The sequence below is a fragment of the Pleurodeles waltl genome, chromosome 2_2, assembly GCF_031143425.1.
Source record: "Pleurodeles waltl isolate 20211129_DDA chromosome 2_2, aPleWal1.hap1.20221129, whole genome shotgun sequence".
Classification (NCBI taxonomy): Eukaryota; Metazoa; Chordata; class Amphibia; order Caudata; family Salamandridae; genus Pleurodeles; species Pleurodeles waltl.
In genome coordinates this window covers 943,378,307-943,399,175 of record NC_090439.1, presented here as the reverse complement: position 1 = coordinate 943,399,175, position 20,869 = coordinate 943,378,307, and the positions used below count along the sequence as shown (strand labels likewise).

Genomic DNA, 20,869 nt, shown 5'->3' with positions numbered 1-20,869 from the left:
GGTCACCTAGGGTGGCAATGTCTTCCCCAGTTGGCTCGGGAGCCTCCTCATCAGGAGCCCCGTCAACCACTGCGGGAACTTCTGGGACCGGTTTCCTGCGCCCCTTGCCTCTCTTGGCAGCTCTCTGGGCCATTGTTCCAGGCTCCAGACGCCCTTGAATTCCCTCTCGGTCAGCCATGGACCGTGTGGTCATGCAGACCCACTCAGGTAACCCTAACATCTCCAGGTGAGATCTGAACTCCACTTCTTTCCAAGCAGTATGCTCAAGATCATTGCCTAACAGACAATCTACAGGCATGGCAGGACTCACAGCTACTTTCAGAGTACCAGAGACCCCCCCCCCACTCAAAGGGAACCAGAGCCACCGGTAGGTGACTCTCACGATTGACAGCGACTATGACCTGGTGGAATGTATTAGGGACTATCTGCTCTGTTGACACCAACAGACTCTTGATAGTAGACATACTGGCTCCTGTGTCACGCAGAGCCTCCACCTTCTGCCCATCAATGGTGACCCACTGCCTGTACTTGGAAGTATTTTGGGGCATGTGGGCTTTGGGCACCATTTCTCCTTCTCCCAGGGACACTAGGGAAATCTCTACCTGTTCCCCAAAGCTATCTGGGTCCATCTTCCCCCGAGCGCTACACTAGTCAACCCAGGTGTCTGTCCAGTAGTGGACGGTGCTCTCTTGGAGCACTGGGGGTCGCCTTTATAGTGACCATACTGGTAACACTCCATGCATTTGGGGTTGGATTTCCCTGACCTATCATATGTCCCTAGCTTTTTCCCAAATCTAGAAAAGGAATGGTTGCCACCCCCTCCCTGGGAATTCTTTTGGGGGCCTTTGGAGAGTTCCTTATCTGTAAGTTTATCTCCCCCCTCTTTCTTCTGTTGGGAACCCTGACCACCTTTGTGGGTTTTCCCCCCCAGGTACCTTCTTGGACACTCTGGTGCTAACCCAGAGGTCCGCCTCCTCAGCAAGCTTCCTGGGATCAGTCAGCTTACTATCCACTAAGTGCTGGCGCAACTCTGCAAAAGTAGTATTAAGCATATGCTCTCTCAGAATCAAGTCATATAACCCTTTATAATCATCTACTTTGTTGCCCCGCACCCATCCATTCAGTGCCTTACTGGAAAAGTCAAAGAAATCTACCCATGTTTGTGTGGTTTGTTTGGTGCTGTCCCTGAACCTCTGACGGTATCCCTCAGGGGTCAGCCCAAACTTGGCAAGTAAAGTGGCTTTCTGAAGTGGGTAGGTGTTTTGATCAGGTTGATCCAATGTGAGAAGTGTGTCCCTCCCCAATGGCGGTACATAACCCCACATAGCTACCCCCCATTGCCCTTCAGGAACCTCATGAGCCCTTAGTGCAAATTCATAAGCAGCTAACCATTTATCTATGTCATCTCCCACCACAAAACTGGGCACCACATTTTTGGGTATACGAACCTTCTTTTCTCCAGCAGGTCCTGTCTGTATGCTGCCACCATTATTGCTGGATTCAGACTGTCTCGCCTTGATCTCCAGCTCCTTGAGACTCAGTTCATGAGCCAACAATAGTTTCTTTTCAGCCAAAGCTCTCTCAGCTTCCACCTGTTTGGGTGCTCTTTCAGCTTCAGCTTGTTTGGCTTCTCTTTCAGCTTCAATTTTTTGGCTGCTCTTTCAGCCTCAGCTTGCTTGGCTTCTCTCTCAGCCCTTCTTTCCTCCTGTTGAGCCTCAATTTTCAGTTTTGCCATTTGCAATTGGAACTCCCTTTCCTCTCTCCTTTCCTCTGCGGTCAGGCTTTGCACAGAGACACTGCTCCCTGGTCTGGAAGGGGGCACAATTGCAGTGGTAACATCATCCACAGATAGCAACAAATCCTCTGAAGGGCCATTTTCTGGCTCCTCTTCCTCATCATCCTCTTCTAAATTGGCTTCTGCCCAGGCCCTCAGCGCCACTTGAAAGTCCTCCTTTTTGGAGGCCCCCTGGGTGTGTACCCTCATTGCCCTGCAGAACCCTCTTAGCTGTTTGACCGTATATGTATCCAACAGGACTAGGTCAAAGTCTCCCATTTGAGACCCAGTCAGAGACATGTTGAGTGAGGATTTAGTTTTTGAAAATTGTCAGGAAGAAAAAAAACTAAATTTTGCAAAAAGAGATAAAAATCAAGTTGACCTTCAACTGTGGGTAGGTAGTGAAATACTTAGCTACTGTATGTCACTGCACAAACACAAGTCCTATCCTCACCGCTGATCACCAATGTTAGAAATTGGGTTTTTGGTTGGCAGTCAGGTTACCCCCTGTCCAAGCAAAAGCCCTCACTCTAGTCAGGGTAAGTCACACACAATCCAAGATTATCCTGTGCCCACCCTCTGGTAGCTGGGCACGAGCAGTCAGGCTTAACTTAGAAGGCAATGTGTAAAGGATTTGTGCAATAAATCATACAATACCACCATATAGCACCACAAAAATACACCACACAGTGTTTAGAAAAATATATAATATTTATCAGGATAATTGTAGGTCAAAACGAATAAAGTTGCACTGCGAATTTGTAGAGATATCACTGAAAAGTGATATAAAGTATCTTAAGTCTTTAAAAAGCAAACAAAGGGGGTCATTCTGACCCTGGCGGCCGGTGACCGCCAGGGTCACCGACCACGGGAGCACCGCCAACAGGCTGGCGGTGCTCCCTCGAGCATTCTGACCGCTGCAGTTCAGCCGCGGTCAGAAACGGAAAGTCGGCAGTCTCCCGCCGACTTTCTGCTGCTCGGGTGAATCCTCCATGGCTGCGGAGCGCGCTCCGCAGCCATGGGGATTCTGACACCCCCTACCGCCATCCTGTTCCTGGCGGGTCTCCCGCCAGGAACAGGATGGCGGTAGGGGGTGCCGCGGGGCCTCTGGGGGCCCCTGCAGTGCCCATGCCAATGGCATGGGCACTGCAGGGGCCCCCGTAAGAGGGCCCCACAAAGTATTTCAGTGTCTGCAAAGCAGACACTGAAATACGCGACGGGTGCAACAGCACCCGTCGCACCTTCCCACTACGCCGGCTCCATTCGGAGCCGGCGTCCTCGTGGGAAGGTAGATTTGCCCTGGGCTGGCGGGTGGCCTTTTGGCGGCCGCCCGCCAGCCCAGGGCAAATCTCAAAATACCCTCCGCGGTCTTGCGACCGTAGAGCGGTATTTTGTCGGGGGTAGACTGGCGGGCGGCCTCCGCCGCCCGCCGGTCTCGGAATCACCCCCAAAGTCTCTTTCAAGCACAAAGTACCTGGTTTGGAGTGGAAAATCTCCTCAGAAGGCCACAGAAGAAGAGATGCATGGAAAAAGGGTGTGTGCGTCGATTTCTCCCCAGCACACACGGACTTGCGTTGTTATTTTTCACGCGGGGAAGTCGTGCGTCGTTTTCCGGCGCACGGACAGTCTCTTTCTGTGGATCGCGGGGATTACCAGATGTCCCGGGTCTGTGCGTGGATTTTCCTGATTGTTTTCCGGCTGCGCGTCGTTCTGCGGGGCTGCGCGTCGAAATTTCGATCTCACAGCAGGTGTTGCGTTGATTTCTCCTCTGGAGGTCGGGCAGCGTTGTCCTTGCGAAGCCGTGCGTCGAAGTTCTGGTCGTCCCGAAGGCGTCGCGTCGATCAGCGTCGTGTGCGGCCTTTTTCTCGCCGCGGAACAAGCTGTGCGTCGAAAATTTCGGCGCACGGAGCGTCCAAGTGAAAAAGAGAAGTCTTTTTGGTCCTGAGACTTCAGGGAACAGGAGGCAAGCTCTATCCAAGCCCTTGGAGAGCACTTTCACAGCCAGACAAGAGTTCAGCAAGGCATCAGCCCAACAGCAAGGCAGCAGTCCTTTGTAGAAAGCAGACATGTGAGTCCTTTGAGCAGCCAGGCAGTTCTTCTTGGCAGGATGTAATTTCTGGTTCAGGTTTCTTCTCCAGCAAGTGTCTGATGAGGTAGGGCAGAGGCCCTGTTTTATACCCAAATGTGCCTTTGAATTGGGGGGAGACTTCAAAGAGTGGCTAAGAAGTGCACCAGGCCCCCTTTCAGTTCAATCCTGTCTGCCAGGGTCCCAGTATGGGGTGTGACAGTCCTTTGTGTGAGAGCAGGCCCTCCACCCTCCCAGCCCAGGAAGACCCATTCAAAATGCAGATGTATGCAAGTGAGGCTGAGTACCCTGTGTTTGGGGTGTGTCTGAGTGAATGCAATAGGAGCTGTCAACTAAGCCCAGCCAGACGTGGATTGTAAGGCACAGAAAGATTTAAGTGCAAAGAAATGCTCACTTTCTAAAAGTGGCATTTCTAGAATAGTAATATTAAATCCAACTTCACCAGTCAGCAGGATTTTATATTACCATTCTGGCCATACTAAATATGACCTTCCTACTCCTTTCAGATCAGCAGCTACCACTTCAATACTGTATGAGGGTAGCCCAATGTTAGCCTATGAAGGGAGCAGGCCTCACAGTAGTGCAAAAATGAATTTAGGAGTTTTACACTACCAGGACATGTAAACTACACAGGTACATGTCCTGCCTTTCACCCACACAGCACCCTGCTCTAGGGGTTACCCAGGGCACACATTAGAGGTGACTTATATGTGGAGAAAGGGGAGGTTTAGGCTTGGCAAGTACTTTTAAATGCCAAGTCGAGGTGACAGTGAAACTGCACACACAGGCCTTGCAGTGGCAGGCCTGAGACAAGGAAAAGGGGCTACTTAAGTGGTTGGCACAACCGGTGCTGCAGGCCCACTAGTAGCATTTAATCTACAGGCCCTAGGCACAGAGAGTGCACATTACTAGGGACTTATAAGTAAATTAAATAGTCCAATCAGGTATGATTCAAGGTTACCATGTTTTAAGGGAGAGAGGATATACACTTTAGCACTGGTTAGCAGTGGTAAAGTGCGCAGAGTCTAAAAGCCAGAAAACACAATGTCCAAAAAGTGGAGGGAGGCAGGCAAAAAGTTAGGGGTGACCACCCTAAGGCTGTAAGGTCTAACAATCACTTGCTGAGAAATTTGAATCACTGTATGATGGAGAGTGCAATACATAACTTCACACTAACCATATGACATATGCATACCTTTTGGGCATGGTAGTCTGAGAGACACATCCCTTTAATGTCTAGACAGATTTATCTAATCCAGGTCAGTTAATTTAGATACCCTGTGAATTCAGGAAATATAGTCACAGCATGAGAACTATTATATAGTGTCTTAGTCTCAGCTTCTATAACAATTGAAATGTGTGGTTCTGAGAAGTAATTTGCAATATCACTTTTGCATTATTTTCCTAAAACAAGAATCTAAGCCTTCTCTGTACTTTAGTTCTGAAAGCTAATTCCCAGGCTAGTCAAGCTATTTTAGTGCTTCTAAGCAATATATAATATTTGATTCCCATCCGTCTTCTTTTAGCTAATGCAAAGTGTACGGTGCTGCTTGTAGGGGAAATAAGTCAGTCCCAAAAGAGGCATGTCAATTCCAGGACAGCACACATGCCAGTGTACAGAGAGCATTTAGTGTTCGAAACAACTTTCTCGTGGATGTTCGTCAGGGTGTGATCTCCCCAGGAGAAAATGAGAAAATCCGAACAAATATATAAAAAAAATATGAGCCAAACGTTTAACTTTACAGCGCAATTTTCACATACAGTCACTACAAGAAATATTGAACTTGCAGCAGTTCAAAGGAGACGTTCATGAACATTTCTAGTGCACAACCCTTATGCAGGAGCTTTATTTTACCCTGGTACCTTTACACATCTAGGAAAATAGATACTTTATAAAAGTGAATGTTGTGTTTTCGTCTAGCAAAAAATGTTATTCTTATTAGGCGGTTTGCAAGTACAAAGCACTGCTGCTTTTGTTACTGGGGGCCGAGTTGGCAGTACTGCTGCAAAACTGTCACCCAGTAACAAAACCGGCCCCACCATCGTCCAACTGGCCCCTACCCTTCCAGCCTCCCAGGGAAATGCCCGATGCCCGCTACGGCCAGTCCGAGCCTGACAGTTGGCATGATTAAATATGGAAAATGTTCTAGTTACAGGGATTCAGTTAAAAAGTTTGGAGACTCACTATTAGGCAGGCAGGCAGAGAAACAAGAATCTGTCTGTGCAGCCCGCATGGAAATGTTCCTATCTTCCTAAGTATGAGCTAATTATTTGCTCAGAATTTTTAAAAGGCAAAACCTGTCTGTGATTGGCAACAACCTACAAGTAAATCGAAATTAATTCTGCTATTTTTTTCCCTCAAAAACTTACATCTAGTTTATCCATTTCCTTGTTTGAATATATGGATTACTGCAAAACTATCCAAGAGTCCATTCACTCCAGGAAAGAAATGTGAGATGCAGACTTCTCCCACCTTCATTTCTTCCTTTTCAGTCAAGTACAATCCACTTCCCCCTTTAAAGACCTACCAAAAATCTCCAATACAGGTCCCATCTGTTCTCCATCATACACTGTGAGTGGCCCCTCTTGTCATCTTTCACAAACTAATGTGGCCTGGTAGTAGGTGCGACCAATTCCTCTATCTTCCTCCACCTTTTTATGGGCGACCGTCAATTCTGTAATCTCTCTTTGGGCTTCAAACCACGCCCATGCAACGTCAGTCACTAACATTGGTTCGTGGGCTTGCCTTTTAAAATCCGCTTGCTTTCATTTGATTTGATTTTATACGTCATTCCAGTGTTTAGCCCACCTACACAGCACCGGTAAAGTACCAAAAACATGTGAGGCTTGATGTTTTCAACCTGGAGTCCGGACTACTTTATCTGTTTATTTTCCACGCAGCACGATTGCACTGCATTTTACATAGCGCGATCGCGCTGCATTTTTTTTTGCTTTACAACGCTAATAGCTCTAACTCGAACAAATGCGAGACTCATTGCATTGAAAATGCTTGTTTTTTTTGCTACTCTTTAAAGCCATTCAGTTGGTCACTGCAGCGCCAGAACAGATAAAGTGTGAAAAAGGACAGTGAGGTGTGAAACTCGGGTTGTTTGGCTTAGAAATAAAATAGCCTCTGCTAAACACATTTGCTGAATTTATGGATTTATGTTCATGTCGCACTGTTTAAGCAAATGTTTTTGTAGCCTATTTTACAAATAAGGGCTCTAAACCAAATACAACTTTTTAATATGCTGGTAGGAAAATATTCTCTTCTTACTTCCATCCCACGTATTTGAATGTTGTACAACTGCAAAACGTAAATGTATGATTAAAAAAAGTTCGCTGGAGCAATCTAAAATCAAACACGTTTTTCAGTTTTTGGGTGGAAAACCTGTAGCTGCAGGCTTACTATCCATGCCTGGTTTCTCCAGAGGCCAAATAAAAGGTATGCAGTGTACAAAAATAAAATGTAGGTATCAGAAAAAGAAGTTTCACACTACGTTTATATCAGAAGAATATGCCCCTAACAGAAACGCAAGATGCACCTCAAAAATTGTGTTAAATGGTCATTAGTGCCAATATGATGCAATCAGCCTCCCCCAAAAAGGCATTGCTAGACTGTATGTCAGAAGTATTACCACAATATCGTCAATTTTGCAGTAGGAAATCTAATACTTGTAAGAAAAGTAATTATTAGTTGAGGTAGATGGAAATTTACTTTAAGAAACAAGATTATTATTTGGGCTGGGTGACTGCCCACCTCACAGAAGAATCACAACTCAGTCAGGGTGAACCCTCAATATCACTAAATTAACCTGAGCCCAGCCCTGTGGTAGCTATGGAACAGAGCAGACAGACTAAAGCAAAAGAGTAATAAAGTCAAAATACCAAGCAACAAAAATCCAAAACCAAGTTAGAAAAATAGAGTAACATTTTAATTACCAAAATGACAAAAGTCAGGAACTGAAAACTTAGAGATGCATTTTTAAACTATTAATTAGAAATAGCAACAAAAAGCATGAAGCTCAAATGGGAGTGGGAGGTAAGGACGTAAGCATGATTTGAGGCCAACGACAATCAAGCCTTGTACAGACAAAAGAAATGGATTGGTTCTGATGAACAGTCTCTAAGGCAAAGAGTTTGAAAACATTTCCAAAATTTCTTCTAGTGCTCTGACATTGACGGGAGTACAATTGTAAGACCGTCAGGACCTCAAGGGAAGGCAACTGGAGACTCTGACACGTCAGTTACAGCCCAACAGCAGCGGGGACCTTTAGGGGAAAGGCTTCTTGAAGCTTGCTGTGTCCCTGTAAACACACAGGAGGTCAGCCAACTGACCCTTGGAGTCTGCTTCTTTGTCCTGCGTACAAGAGGAAGCTAGTTCAATCCTTCAGGTCCCACACAGCAGGCCCAGTCCTTTGCTGTTAATCAGAAGGTTTCAATAGTGTTATCCTTGTGATACCTTGGGGCACCATATTTATCATTGACACCAGCAAGTGGTGGGAGTGACTCTTCGTTCCTCCTAACCAATAGGGTTAAAAGATCCGGGAGCGAACCTTCCCAATGTTTCAGCAGTTCCTGATTGCCCACCCACTGTGTTTGTTGCCAGACTGGCTGGGGGACAGACGGTTTCTTTCTCCAGCGCTCACCTTGCACTTACTTGTGAAAGAGTAGGCCCCTTCCCAAGTAAATGAATTTCCTGAGTACACCCTAACTAGCCTTGAGGACAGAGGAACAAAGCCCTTCCCACTCCACACCCAGACCATTGCCCCTGCTATGGGAGCCTCATTAATGCCTCATTAAGGCCCAGACCAGGCTAGGCAGCTTCCCTAGAGCTAATGTAAATAAGCTTCAGGAACTTCTGGCATGGAAAAGGTAACTTTGTAAATGTCACTTTTCGTAAATATTTATTTAAAATATAGCTTTACCATTTGATTGGGTTTTTAATAAATTTTAAGAGTGATGTTGAATAATTTTTTAATTTGGTCCTAAATTCAGGATAGCAAATTATATTTTAATCTTTACTATATTTTTTCTTATAGGACAGCCAGAGCCTTCCACAATAAAAATAGCTTTTGGGGCCTTTTCAGTGTAGGGATAGAGTAACATCAAATTTCTACATGTCCCAAATGTCCCGTTTTTAAAAAACATGCACCCAACTTTGTGGGCTACAACGGGGTGACTTATTAATATACATGAAGATGTTTTTCTGGTAAAGGTGATATTTTTAACATGTCAGGCTCCTGGTTTAAACTGCATCAGTCTTCTACACTGGCTGGGCTGAAGGTAGGTTTTCTCTGTCACAGTAGTGGATGGCACAATATGACATTTAACTATTCATGGAATAGGTAAATTTCTGCACCATGCTATGACCTTGTGGGGAGGTTCAATATGCCACTAGATGTTAGTCAATTTTGCCACGTTTTAGGAGCCACAGTGCATGCATGCACTGTGGCCTGTATAGAAGTGTTCATGTGCAGTGAGTCCAAAAAACAGCAATGTCAGTCAAAAACTACAGATGATTATACTGAAAATGTAACTCTCTCAAAATGCTCAATAAATTGCATTCACCTGTTTAAAAACCCCTTTAAAGTAGTTTGTCAGAAAATAAAGTCCTTTCATAATTTGTTTTTCTATATCATCGCCATTATATATATATATATATATATATATATATATATATTGAGGCACACTGCAATTCAGTCTGTCTGCCAGAGGGCTTCCCCTGGTGTAAGGGCTGTTGCAGTTTACACTTTGACTTCCCTATCAGTGATCTTACAGTTATAGTATTAGGGACTGGAGCTGTTTCTCTTGTAATTGACATCATGTGAATTCAAGTGCTCACATCTATTTTATTATGTTCACTTTATAACATCAAGGTAGGGGCTGAATATAAATGTCATATTTTTCTTTGGTGAAGGAATTGTGACATTGTTGCAAACAGTGCACACTGACAGGATTCTGTAGATTAAAGGGTCTGTATTGTGTGAGTTTTTACAGTTAAATGCAGTACCTTCCCACCAACCCTCTGGAACCCATGTGGTGGTACCTTACTCGCACTTGCACACATTCCCTGCATCCGCATCGCTCATTCTTCTACATCGCACCCAAGACATGGAACGACGCCCCTTGATACATCATAGCCGTCTCCTTGCTTTTTGAGTTCTGTGAGAAGCTGAAGACCTGGATATTCGTATAAGCACCTTGGGGAATACAAACCTACACACCTGCCGAAACACCTGGATACTCTCTTGGGTGATTAATGCGCTATACAAATCAATATAATATAACCTCAAATTAAGTAAACAATTCTCTCCCTGCACATGAATACGATGGATGAGACACTCATTTCTGGATCAGTGTTCGCATCTGAACAATTGCTGGCTGGCAAAGTTTCCACCCTTTTATCTCGAATCCACTCTCTTCTACTATTTTCCTAAGATTATTCATGCTTTCTTCCTTTCTATGTCTTATGGCCATATAATAAGTGGTGCTAAAGTCTTTTTGTCAATGGAAACTGAAGACTGCTGCATCTCAAACATTGGACTCTACTCCCCATTGGCTGTCAACACCAATGTAAAAGTTCACTCTCATTCTCCAGCTACATGCTAAAATTAACTTTGTCCAGTGGAAAGCTAGACAGCAGAATTTGCCCTCTTTTACATCAATATGTGCAAAGATAACCTATGTTCCTGAGTTCCTGATTTATAGCTGCTTTTAAAATGTCTGGATTGCTTGAAGGTTTCAAGCATGATATGGTAGACCATGCCAGCTATGTCTGCTTGAATCACAACACTCCTTGCACTAACACACTCTCTCTCCTCCTCAAACATTCATCTTCCTCTGCACAAATACCCCATCCCTTGCACGAACAACCTTCTTGCCTCTACTCCAAGACCCCCACTATAAAAGTACGTCTCCCTTGCCTTCACCAAGACCTTTCTCTAGATTTCATAAGACACACTTTCTCTTGCACCAACACACATTCCCTCTTGCACGTTCCCCCTATATGCTCATCTATATCTCTACCTCAAAAGCCATAGACCAGACGTCTCTATTCTTTCTGTGGGATTTCAGCTCCCTTCACACTTTCCATCCTCCCCTGACCCTCCATTTGGACCAGAATCCTCTCTCCCTCAACTACCAATTATATCCTGGCACTTCTACTTCTCTTACAATAGAAACCAATCAGATTTTCATCATATATCCTGCCACCTCTTTCTCCTAGCCTGAAGAATACTGGGCCAGACCAATATTGGCCTATTCAGCAATCACAGCTTTCTCCATGGCTGAAAGTGTTGGGGAGAGTATGAGAAGAAGGCTCAGTTCACTAAATATTTAATGAATCACTGAGCTCGAGGGTGGAGCAGCAAAGGGTTGGGTGTCCCTGCACAGTTGGCACTGGCGATAACCAAGCCACCAAATAATTACTGGATACCTATCTTATAATGCAGATTTCCTGGGACGCAGCCCTAGGAATCTAGTGTGCTTTATCTAGTTTACTCCTCCTTTGACAGAGCAGACCTCATTGTATAACATTACCCACATGTTTGGAATATACTTTTGTTCACTACCTTCTTGATAGCCACACCTTACTTTAATTTGATACTGTGAATCATGATTAGTGATATCTGATCATATTATTGCAAACCTAAGAGTTATTTTGTTGCACATAAGGTTTATGTGAATTAGTGTCTCTGTCAATAGGTACACAGATAAAGGATATGAAATTCCACAAACCTAAAAGAAATAAAAATGTTATGTGTACACCAGTTTATTGATATGCAAATGCAAGGTATTCCATTTTGTTTTCTATACAAACAATATCTAAAATCTGTCACTCTTTAATGTTGGTCATCTTCATCTTTGCAGTAATCAGTTGTGGGGATCCTGGTGTACCAGCCAATGGTCTTCGTTATGGCGATGATTATATTGTGGGACAGAATGTCACCTACATATGTCAACCAGGCTACACCATGGAACCAAAAACTTCAAAGATTCGTACTTGCACTACCAATGGCACATGGAGTGGATCAATGCCATTCTGTAAAGGTACAATATCTTTAATTGACACTTTTCATTTCAAGTGGTTTACTATTTGCACTAATATATTCTGTAGCCAATTAAAGCCTGCTGATAGTTTAGCTGTTTTGATGTATTTATTATTTATATGTATTTCTATGAAGTAGGAACCAGGACCAACCAGTAGTCAGTGCTGTGAAGTGGTATAAATATAACAAACATAAAATCAACTGACAACAGTTACAAATGAACAGTGATCGGTATCATTATACGTTACAATGGATTACAATGAAACTTTTGGTAAAATAGGAATTTAGTGAGGTTTATAGGAGAGATACAAAAGGCAGTGTTATCCAGACACACATTGTCTATTCCTGTTTATGACACCCTCCTATCCATAATAGTCCAGAAGACAATTCTGTAAGATTTAGGTAAATTCTGAAAACCACAGTACCTGCAATGAATTTACCTTATGTGACCTATGTCTGGTTTCATGATCTAATCTATATCTAGTCTTATGAATCACCTGACCAAGACTACTTAAGGCTTTTTTATTTAACACACTTTACTAGACAACTCAACATGGCTCCAAGCCCTACTTTGCAAATCCTTAGACTTTTCATAATTCACTTTTGGTTGCTGATATCATTGATGCTGTTGCTTATTTTTCCTTCTCTTTCTATATTTCCTCCTGCTGATGAGTCAGAATTTTTGCAGTGGGCAACTCATTAATCAAACATGAAATAAATAAATACAGCTAAACTAGGCAAGACAACCCTCTCCAAAACTCACTATCAACTGGTGAAACAATGTACTGTTCCATCGAGCTTTAGGTATGTGGTGGTATATATTAAGTAAATAACTTAGGATCTATATCAATAAAGCTTATATAATTCCCCCGTAATATATACAGGAATGACTGTGGTATGTTTTTTTAAGGGGAACATATGATCTCTTAAGAACCTCTAACAGCAACTGACAGTCTAGAATTTATTTTTGTTTGATGTTTTAAAACCTTCTGTTGAGATTGCATTAAATCCAAGTTACTTGTTTGATTTGTGCTGCTCAACGCCCATTCACTTTAGCACTTCTGGCCCAATATGGCTGCTTCCCCCTTCCCTCTTTGGGAGATTAAGCTTATAGTCATTTTCTATTATATATTCCACCAAAGAATATTGTTTTTGTTCCATAGTTATTGTTGTACAAGAGTGTTTTCAGTGTTTGCCCTCACTTTCACCCCTGGGGTTAAGAATCCTTATGGATTGTTATTACACAATGTCTCCTCAAATGTTTCCCATTTCTTCCCCTTTGGTTCACTTTCTTTGTCCTTTTTTTCTTCATTGATATCCTGCTTTGATGCTTGTTGGTGACTATGCTACGGACTTTCAGTGAGTGCCGTTTTCACATCCTTGCATTCTTAGTCAAACCAGCTTCTTGGTGCAAGAGGATTTACTGTCTTTATGTTAGTTTTTTTCTAAATGTTAGACACCCCAGACACCCCTAAAGGGAGAACAGTGCTTAATAGGACCTCTCAGTTACTTGAAAAATCCACTTACTTTTATCAGGGATGCCATTTGTTGAACTTGTATTCTCGTTAACCTTCCATCTCAACGTCCTTCTCCATCGTTCTGGTGGATCTAAGGTATTAATTCTTCACCCAGTGGGTTATAGCCAAACTCCACCATTAACAGAATGTTATCATTAAGAGCTTATTTACTTTGCACTTGTATGTAAAAATATTAATTATTACTGAATTTGTCTGAGACTTCTGGTTTGTGTGAGGATTTTTGACAGAATACTAATTGAGTTATAGAAGATGGCCAACTTGTGGTCATGTAACTTTTCTTCAAACTCCAAACCTTTGTATGTCAAACTTATATACTCCTGTCTAATAACCGCAACATTGTCACACACTTTTTGGTGTTGTAGATTTTCCTTTGCTTCGCAATGCCCTAAGTTCTGTATTATAGTTCCAACAGAAGATGTTTGTGGCCAACAGAAGATTGCTCTGATCTGTATGTCATCTACTTGGTGGGATATATTATTCATTCCAAAATGACTACCAAGCTTTCCTTTTCTTGCTGGGAGTGCGGTAACATTCAAAGTGTATGTGATTTTACTTGCACCTCATTATTTGTGCCCTATAAAACTAAATAACTGTGATGAACAAAGGATGATTCCAGTGGTTAATTTGTGTCGGAGCTTGGCACTGGCACGTAATTTTCAACACTGGAACTCATTTTTGAGGGTCCACCACATGGTGATGATGCAAGTCTATTTTGGATACATATATACACAAAGTAGACATGCATCACCACCATGTGGTGGACTCTCAAAAATATGTGCCAGTGTTGAAAATTAAGTGCCAGTGTCAAACTCCGACATAAATCAACCATTGGAATCATATATGTATCCTTCCTGAGATCCAGTGCCCCACTCTCCTAGCCATTTCTCTCGGGCAGAAACAGGAGACCGCACAATCCGGTACAAAATCTGTTAAAAAAAAAATCTTTACTCTTTTATAACATCCAAAAAACGTAAAGTGCTACCAACGAACTGGCCTAATATGTGTATGTATCTCAACTTGGTCAAATAGTTAGAGCAGCGCACTTCACTGCCGGTGCGGGTGACCAACCTGGGAATATCCAGTAGTCAAAAGAGATTTACTGCACTCCAGGAATCTAGTTTTAACACCTTAATGGTTGAATGGCAACCACCCTTTTTAAAATCTGTTTTATTGCCTTTATTGTTGAATGGCTGCCACAAACACGTTTTAACTCTTGCCATTCTTACTCATGGTCAGTGAGTCATTTCACAGGTTCTACAAATATCAGTTGATCCATCCTGCCATTTAAGAGACATTATTGATTGTGTAATTTTGCAATTGTAACTATAATGAAAACAGCCCACAATACCATTACGTAACGGTTTAGCCCATATATTTAATTATATTCCATGTCTTAATAATCTCGGGGTATTCTTAGAAGCATTGTTGACATATACATGTCACACTTCTTGTGGTTATGGTGGATCGGTTTGTGAATCGCACAGATCAATTATGAGATATAAAATTGCTTCATTTACTTATTTTAAATATCACACTCATGCTATGAATAACATAATAGAGATGTTATGAGTGATGTAATATGTGTGGAAACTAGCAGCGAATGGTGAGGGTGTGAGTTATAGTTATCTTGGAGGGACTAGTGACCCCTACCCAATTAAAAAAAAATTATGAGGCCATGTGCCTAATTTTTGGGCAGTCTGACTCTGTTGGAGAGTCTCAGCACTAATGGGCTCCCAGGGTTCTGATTCTGATGTTGATGCTCCTGGGGGCTCGAGCACACACCATCAGCACCATCCCCATTGTCATCCCCAACTCTGACATTGAGTGGGCTGGGCATCACCCGACTCCAACGCCAGCAGGGGCTTTGCCTCATAAATGGGATCCAGAGCCCTGTTCTGTTGGGTTAGGCCTCAGGAAAGACTGGGAGGGGTCGCTGGATCCTTTGGAATACCAGCCTTATCAGGAACTGGACTGGCAAGAGGACTTGGGTGAAGCCAGTTGACTGGACACATCTCCAGATACTAGTATACTTTCTCACCCTACTATGGCTATGGAGAAGGAAGACTCTTATGCATTGGTGGTAAGGAGAGTGTCTGAGGTCCTGGACCTTCAGCTTCCCTCAGTGGCATTCAAGACTAATCTCATGACAGAGGTGCTACAACGGACAGCTCTCACATCTGAACACCTGCTCCTATTGAATGGTGCTCTCACGGATGTCCTTTTTGCGTAACTGGTCCAAACCCAGCACTGGGGCTCCTGTGAATAGGCCGATTGCCCCTCTCTATCATCCAACACCTGGGGAACCCAACCTTGCTCATGCAACACCCCACCCCCTCAGGGCTTGGTGGTCAAAGCCTTATCTTCCGAGCATGTGTTCCCTACCACACCCCTGGATAGGGAATTCAAGCGGCTGGGAAACAGATGTTTTCTTCTACCAGCCTGACATTGCAGTCTGTGAGCACTGCTTGCCTTTTGGGCCGTTATTCCCTCACTTTGTACTGCCACAGGTCCCGGAGGAGGCCCAAGCTCTACTCTCTTAGGCTGTTGCTGACGGGAGAGAAGCACCAGAGTTCTCAATTGATTGCGGACTGGATATGCCAACTTTCTGGGCAGAGCAGTTTCAACCACAGTGGTCCTGAGATGCCATGCCTGGCTGAGGTTGTCTGGCTATAAGGGAGATGGATTTCCACACTTCCCCTGTGGAAATGCCAATTGAGCAGTTCAAGGGTTCTTGGGCTATGGCCAGGTCCTTGGGCCTCACAGCAGTCCACCAACCCCCACAATCTGCCTTTTGATCCTTTTGTGGCTATGGAAGGGGCTTCCAAATGTGCCAAATCCCATGTAGCTACCGTGCCACACATGTTGACCAGCCTCTGTGTGGATGAGAACACAGTAGCCACTGGCCCTGTGGGTCAGGTGGCCAGTGGTCTGCTCAGTCTGCCACCCCGTCTCTCCAGAAGCCTCAAAACTCTACTAGGCTGCCTCTTTACCAACATGGGCACCCAGTTGTATGCAGGATTCACCATCACCTCCCCAGTGGCAGTTCTTTACTTTCGACAGGTGGGTTTTGCAGATTGTCTGAAGGGGCTTCTCCCTCCCATTCCGGATTACTCCTTCCTCCATGCCACCATCTCATGACCAGATGATGGAGGATCATCTGTACCTTCTCCGCGAGGAAGTTGCTTCTCTCTTTGCCAGGGTAGCCATAGAAAGGGTTCTGGTGCCAGAAGTAGGCTGTTGTTGTTATTCCTGCTACTTTCTGGTTCCCAAGAAGGACAAGGGTCTTCGTCCTATTTTAGTCCTATGAGCCCTCAATCGTTTAAAATGCTCATATTGGCTCAGGAATTGTCAGCCCCAGCCCAGGAGACTAGATGGTAGCATTGGACTTGCAGGACGCTTATTTCCACATCCCCTTACTGCCTGCCCACTGACATTATCCGGCGGTTCATGGTAGGTCACAATCACTTTTAGTTTACAGTGCTTGCTGTTGGACTTACCAACGCCCCCAGGGTGTTCACCAAGGTGATGGCGATGGTTGCAGCTCATCTGCGGAAATCAGGGATGTTAGTTTTGCCCTATCTTGATGACTGGCTGTTGAAGGCGGGCTCATCCCGTCTCCCACCTTCAGACTAAGGCAAAGCTCCTGCATTTAATGGGGTTCACTATAAATGTCCACCTGACACCCTCTCATTGGATCTGTTCTGGACACGATGCAGTTTCTGGCTTATCCTCCCAAGCGGTGAGTCCAGGATATTCAGGCTATGATACCAATGTTTCAGCCTCTATCCTGGATTTCGGTGAGACTGATTCTGAGGGTGTTGGGACTTATAACCTTCTGCATCCTGCTGGTGATACACCAGATGATGTATGCGGCCTCAGCAGTGGGACCTGAAGTTCCAGTAGGCACAGCATATGGGGAATCTATCCGGTGTGGTCCAAATCTCAGAAGGAAGTGCCAAAGGTCTGCAGTGGTGGTTAATGAACTGCGATTGGGTCAGAGGCAGGTTCTTCTCTTTTCCCCAACTAGATCTGGCAGTAGTGACAGATATATCACTCCTGGAATGGGGCGGCCATCTGGGAGAGATGAAGATCAGGCGGAATCTAGACTCTACATCAATCTACTACAGTTTTGTGCAATCCCACTGGCATTGAAAACATCAAGGTAAGGCTAGTGCAGGTGTTCACGGACAACACCACCGTCATGTGGTACAGCAACAAACAGGGTTGGGTGGAGCTGTGCACCCTTTAACAATAGGCTCTGTGTTTCTGTACAGGGCTGGAACAGCATGACATATCCCTGGTGGTTCAACATGGGCGGGTATTCTGAATGCCAGAGCAGACAAACTCAGCTGAAGATGCCTAGCAGATCGCGAATGGCATCTCCACCCGTAGGTTGCACAAGTTCTGTTCAGCAGTGGGGAGAGCCTTGGTTAGATCTGTTCACCTCTGCCAAGACCTCGCAATGTCAGCAGTTTTACACACTGGAGCTTCCAAGGGAACTCATGATTGGAGGTGCTTTTTGTATAAACTGGAAATCAGACCGCATGTATGTTTTTACACCCATACCACTACTGCTGAGAGTTCTCAAGAAGATCAGGAGTTGCCAGGCCCAAATAATCCTCGTGGCTCTGGACTGGGCATTAAGAGTCTGGTATCCTGAGCTGCTGAGCATGCCCATCAATCCTTCAATCAGACTGCCCCTTTGGGTAGATCTTCTTTTGCAGCAGCAGGGGAGGGTTCTTTAGCTAAATCTGTCCACTTTCCCCCTTTTTGCATGGAGATTGGGCAGCGGCAGTTGACAGTTTTTGACCTTCCTCCCTAGTTATGTAACGTCATTTTAGCAGTCAAGCATCCATCCACCAAAATGATATATGCCTGTTGTTGGAAGAAATTTGTGGCATGGTGCACAGACAAGTCTGTTGATCCTCTTTCTGCCCCTCTCTCTGAGGTTTTAATTTTCATTCTTTCCCTTGCACAACAGAGTTCTGCTTTGGGCACTCTTAGGGGCTATTTATTTGCCATTTCTGCATTCTTGCAGTTGCCTGATAAACCATCCTTCTTTAAGTCTTCTATTGTACATCGGTTCCTCAGAGGTCTTATTCATCTATTCCCTTCTTCTCTATTCATCTTAATTTGGTTGTGACCTTTTTGATGTGCACTCCTTTCGAGCTCCTGTGCAATTGTCGTCTCAGGCTTCTCACTTTGATAACAGCCTTCCTTGTGGCAATTACATCTGCCCACAGAGTGAATGAGCTGAGGCCTTATTATCTAAGCCACTTTACCTCTCTATATAGCCTGACAAAGTGGTGTTTTGCACAAGTGATCACATCTTTTCATGTAGGCCAATCAATCACCTTGACTATGTTTTACACCCCCACATCCTTTTACATAAGGGAAGAGACTCCACTGCCTGTACCCAACAATATGTTGGCATTCTACCTTGATCGTACCCTTGAGTTCAGGGGGACTTCCCTTTACGGCCCCTTTGAGACGCCAGTGGTCAGTGTTCTTCATGGCTCTGCAATTCTGGCATAGAAAGTCATGAAAAGAAACTTGCTTCAGCGCATCTGAGTTACACCTATATAGGTACTGCAGTGTCATTTCTAGCACTGATGACGCCGAAGACGAACACAGAGCTGATCAAGGCCACCTACAGGTACCCTGGGGTACTGCTCATGAAAAATTACCTGGATCCAGTCTGATGCCTAGGGAGAATTCAAAAGTAAGGAATCTGCAACTAGATATAGGCCCTCATTATAACCGCCGCCGCGACGGCTGCAAAAAAGACCGCCACCGCGGCTACCAGCTGTCTGCCAAATGATGACTGTAGCCGGAATTCCACCAGTAGGATGGCAGAATTCTAGCTGCGGCCATGATGGCGGTAAGGTGGCATCGCCACGCCAGTAGACCGCCTCAGACCGTATCATGACACATGATATGGCCTGGCGGTGCTCTGCTGGCGGACGCTGCTGCTGGCAGCAGTGCCCCGTCCCATCTCCTACTGGAGGACTCCCGGAAATTAGGTAAGTCGGGTGCTCCAACAGGGGAGGTGGTTGGGGGGGTTGTGTGTGTGGCGGTGTTTGTGAATGTTTGTGTGTGACTGAATGCGGGGGTGTTGCGTGTTGTATGTGTGTGCATGTATGGATGTGTGAGTGCGTGTATTTTGTGTTGTGTGAATGCATATGTACTTGTATGTATGTCCATGTGTGTGGATGTGTGTGTGAAAGGATGTAGGCATGCGTGGGTGAATATGGGTATGAATGTGTATATGAGTGTGTAGGATGGTGCGGTAATGTTGGGGGGGTGGGTCTGGAGTGGGAGGGGCGTGTGGGGGGGAACCTGGGGAGGAGGAGAATTCCCTGTCACTGATAGTGCCTACCGCTATGGTTTTCGTGGTGGTAAGGAAGCCACGAAAACCATGGCGGCAGGCAGGGTCATAATCCCACGGGCAGGCTAGTGACGGCCACCTGCAGTCTCCAGGCTGCGGCTGTTACCGCTGTGGTGGACAGAGTGGTACATTGGCAGTTTGGCTTGAGCCAAACCGCCAATGTCATATTATGGGGAAAAGTCCTGCCAGCCTGTTGGCAGTACTTTTCTCCATTTTAACGCCATCCACTGGGGTTGTAATGAGGGCCATAGTCTCTACCAGATAAGGCATTACTGAAGGTAAATAACTCGTTAATTGTAGCCGTCAGTGGTTAGTTATAGTTAGGATTGTGTTTCCACAGGAAATTAATTTTTTTGTTTTTCTAATAACTCTCCATGAAACTTTCCAAAACAGTGATACTTTTTGACTAGTTTGCAAATGGAAAGTTTTGGGGTGATCCATCAAGCAGGGGCCAAGAAAAAAGTGGGATCCCAAATGCATTTTCCCTATATTTTTTTCATTGGAACTTTAGACACAGCTACAGCCAAAACTGCCTGAACAGATTTACACTAAATTTAGCAAAAAGCTAGATCTTGGTCCAGAAAGAGTGCTTTTTGTATTTTGGTGTAAATACGTTCAATAGATTTTGAGCAGCTAGTGCTCAAAAACTTTGTACATCTAGGGAAGTGGAACCTCCGCGAAACCTGACAGATCTCAAGCTGAAATCTGATTGCCTGCCACCACCTCAACCAGGAAGTGGTGGCAGCCATCTTAGGAATCAGGACTCAGTCCAGAGTCCTGAAACAAAAGGCATAAGCGGTCAGGGTAGGGACACCTTGGCCCTGGGGATAAAAACATTTTTTTTTATTTAAAATTTGCCATAAATTCACAGAGGATCAGTGAATCCATGACAACATTAAAAAACAAAACAAGTGAGGACTCCAGTGGCTGTTTATGAAACACCCCCAAGGTTGTGCCAGTTTGTGTGGGGTGAAAGGTTCTTTATTTTTATGGAGTACGGGCTCCACGTGGCTCGCCTCCCCAGACTGGTTT

At 44.6% G+C, this 20,869-nt stretch overlaps 1 protein-coding gene across 1 annotated transcript in view; it reads left to right on the top strand.

Annotated features, from left to right (window-relative positions):
- Window positions 1-20,869, top strand: part of CSMD3 (CUB and Sushi multiple domains 3) — a 2,682,374-nt gene that overhangs the window by 2,503,331 nt on the left and 158,174 nt on the right. The window contains exon 59 of the mRNA XM_069220640.1: window positions 11,733-11,912. Within this exon, the coding sequence (XP_069076741.1) occupies window positions 11,733-11,912 (180 nt within the window). The remainder of the gene's footprint in view (window positions 1-11,732; window positions 11,913-20,869) is intronic.